Consider the following 3,692-nt stretch of genomic DNA (forward strand, 5'->3'; position numbering starts at 1 on the left):
GAGGCGTGTAGGGCCGCTTTGGAATTTTTGTTTACTCCTCTGCTACTCGTTTGGATTTTGTTATGTGGTGGATTTGGTCAGATTTTGGAGCCGTAGTGCTCTTGTATGTATTGGGTTTTGAACCGACCGGATGTCGGTTAACTTGTATATAGTGTTGGCGTGCTTTGTAAATGAATTGTATATGTGCAGTATGACCTTTTTGAGGTTATCTTTTGTGTGTTTCTTGTATTTCTTGTTATGTTTCGATTTCTTTATTTCGCTTATATCCGCAGTACTAAATACACACATTATTTCAATTATAGACCTTTTTGAATTTAAATGGACGCCGGTGGTCGAGGTAGAGATAGGGGGCGTGGACGAGGCCCGGAGGGAGAGAATGAGAACGAACCCGACCAAGTAGTTGGATGGCTGATTTATTGGAGAGAATGGTAAACCAACAAGGTCAGGGGCAGGGTCAACATGCTGGGAACCCTGGGGATAACGCGGGGAATAATGATAGAGAGAACCGTGCGCTAGAACGGTTCCACAAGTTTGCCCCTCCTAAATTTGTAGGTGGACCAAACCCTGACATAGCCGAAGGTTGGTTAGACTGTATGCTAGATATCTTTGCCGCACTTGGATATACAGAGGAGCGGCAAATTTCTTTTGCAGTTTTTCAGTTTGAGTGAGCCGCCCGAGTTTGGTGGAATGTAATCAAGGCCAAGTGGGAGCGGGAACAGACTCCTTGGACCTGGGTCAACTTCACCCAGGAATTTAATGAAAAATATTTGCCACCGATAGTACAAGAGAAGCGGGAAGATGAATTTATCCGCCTGCGCCAAGGGACATCAAGTGTGGCTGAGTATGAGACTCAGTTTACCAAACTGTCCCGTTTTGCTCCGGATTTGGTACTTACGGAGCAAAAACGAATTTGCCGCTTTATTCAGGGATTGAATGTGGAACTTCAGGAGGCATTAGCGGCCGCCCAGGTGGATACATTTAGCCAGGCGCTAGAGAAGTCGCAGAGGATAGAAGCAGCCAGGGGTCAAGTCAAAGCTTTCCATGATCGTAAACAAAGACAACCAAGCTCGAGTACCTACACCCCTGGACAGAGCTCGAAGAACGAGCCACCCACCAAGTTGGGTAGAGGAGCAGGAGGTCCGCGGCCAGCAGGAACCCCAGGCCGAGGAAATTTTGGGCGAGGTCCGGCAGGGCAAGGGCCCTAGAGAGGTGGTCAGCGCGGAGGACCCAATGTAGGACCCAGGTTGACCTGCGGCTTTTGTGGGGGCAATCACACCTCCGATAATTGTTGGAAGCAGAGTTCGGTGCGAAAGTGCTTCAAGTGTGGCAGTACGGAGCACTTGATTGCTCAATGCCCTAACCTGCAGCAAGAAGGAACCAGTACCCCTCAGTCAACAGGAACTGCGTCCAAGCCAGCCAACGCAGGGGGAAATCAACCTAAAGTGCCAGCCAGGGTGTATGCTATGGGTCAACAAGAGGTGACTGAACCTTCGGCAGTCATCGAAGGTACGCTTTCTCTTTTTCGGCGTACCGCGAATGTTTTAATTGACCCTGGTGCCACGCACTCCTTTGTTAATCCTGCATTCATGGCTCATATCGATGTTAAAGCTGAAAAGTTACCGTATGACCTAGAAATCAAGACCCCTATCACAAATAAAAGTTTACTTGCCAATATGGTCTACAAGCGGTGCGAGGTATGGATTGGGGAACGAAAATTATTGGTGGATTTAACAGAATTGGCTCTTAAGGGGTATGATGTCATACTAGGTATGGACTGGTTAGCCAAATACTATGCGCAGTTAGATTGCCGCACTAAGAAAGTTGATTTTCATATACCGGGTGAACCCACACTCCAACTTGATGTTCGAGGAAAGTTAATCTTAGCCACTCTTATTTCTGGGATTAAGGCTAGGAAGTTGCTAAGTAAAAGGGCCCGAGGGTATTTGGCAGTGTTAATTAACACTCCGCAAGAGCAGTTAAAAGTTGAAAATGTTCCAGTAGTATGCGAATTTCCTGAACTCTTCCCTGAAGAATTAACGTCACTACCTCCAAAAAGGGACATAGAATTTAAGATTGATTTGCATCCCGGAGCAGAACCGATTTCGAAAACCCCCTACCGAATGGCTCCTGCAGAACTTAAGGAGCTAAAGACTCAATTGCAGGAACTGTTAGACCGGAGATTTATACAGGAGAGCCAATCACCTTGGGGAGCCCCGGTATTATTTGTTAAGAAGAAAGATGGAGGATTACGGATGTGCATAGATTATCGGGGGCTGAATAATTTGACTATTAAGAATAAATATCCCTTGCCTCTTATTGATGAATTGTTTGATCAACTGCAAGGTGCAGTTGTTTATTCGAAGTTAGATCTACAGTAGGGATACTACTAATTGAGCATACGTAAGGAGGACATACCTAAGACCGCCTTTAATTCGTGGTATGGGCATTTTGAGTTTACAGTGATGCCCTTTGGGTTGACTAATGCTCCAACCGCATTTATGGACTTGATGCATCGAGTCTTCAAACCGTATCTAGACCAATTTGTGGTAGTTTTCATCGACTACATTTTGGTCTACTCTAAGACTCGAGATGATCATTAGCAACATTTGAGGTTAGTACTGCAGACCCTTAAGGACCATCAGTTGTATGCTAAATTCAGTAAGTGTGAGTTTTGGCTGGAGAATGTATCCTTTTTAGGCCATGTGATCTCGAAAGATGGGATAGCGGTGGACCCCGCTAAGGTAAGAGCGGTAACAGAATGGAAGAGACCAGAAAGCCCGACTGAAGTTAGAAGCTTCTTAGGGCTCACAGGATATTAAGGATTTTTCTAAGATAGCTGGCCCACTAACGGATTTAACAAGAATTCACAATCAATTTATTTGGACTCCGAAGTGCAAAGCCAGTTTTCAAGAGTTAAAAGAACGATTAACTTCCGCCCCAATTTTAACACTGCCTAATGGAAAAGACAGTTTTGTGGTATATACGAATGCATCTAAGATGGGTTTAGGCTGCGTACTTATGCAAAATGGACAGGTGATAGCGTACGCATCCCGAAAGTTAAAACCTCATGAGCAGAATTACCCCACCCACGATTTGGAATTAGCGGCTGTAGGTATTGCTCTACAAAAGTGGCATCATTACCTCTACGGGGCAACTTTTGAGGTGTTCACCGACCATAAGAGCCTGAAGTATTTATTTTCGCAAAAGGAGTTGAATTTGAGACAGCGTCAGTGGATGGAATTTCTAGAGGATTATGACTGCACCATAAAGTATCATCCGGGTAAAGCAAACGTGGTAGCAGACGCGCTTACTCGAAATGTTCAGGTATCAAGTTTGCAGATAAAAGAGTGGGAGGTACTAGAGAAAACTGGGGAATGGAATCCTCAACTTAAGCCGCAAGGAGTGCTTTTTAGCAATATAATAGTTACTTCTATTCTACTCCCTCCGATAAAAGAAGCACAAAAGGAGGACACATAGGTGCAGAAGTGGAAAGAGAAAACCGAACAAGGAACGATACCTGACTTCAACGTGAACTCGGATGGGATTTTGCGGTACCGTAACCGGTTTGTTATACCGCAGGACCAGGAACTGAAACGAGAAATATTGGGAGAAGCACATAGGTCAAGGTACACAGTACATCCTGGTACGACCAAGATGTACCAGGATTTGAAGAAGTTGTACTGGTGGGAAGG

The 3,692-nt window shown here is 45.2% G+C and overlaps 1 protein-coding gene across 1 annotated transcript; it reads left to right on the forward strand.

Annotated features, from left to right (window-relative positions):
• Nucleotides 1-425: 425 nt before the first annotated feature.
• On the forward strand, nucleotides 426-2,378 carry LOC140015939 (uncharacterized). Its single transcript, XM_072068773.1, has 3 exons — nucleotides 426-579; nucleotides 781-1,028; nucleotides 1,368-2,378. The coding sequence occupies exons 1-3, from the start codon at nucleotides 426-428 to the stop codon at nucleotides 2,376-2,378; spliced, it is 1,413 nt and encodes a 470-aa protein (XP_071924874.1).
• The last annotated feature ends 1,314 nt before the right edge of the window (nucleotides 2,379-3,692 follow it).

The sequence above is a fragment of the Coffea arabica genome, chromosome 10c, assembly GCF_036785885.1.
Source record: "Coffea arabica cultivar ET-39 chromosome 10c, Coffea Arabica ET-39 HiFi, whole genome shotgun sequence".
Classification (NCBI taxonomy): Eukaryota; Viridiplantae; Streptophyta; class Magnoliopsida; order Gentianales; family Rubiaceae; genus Coffea; species Coffea arabica.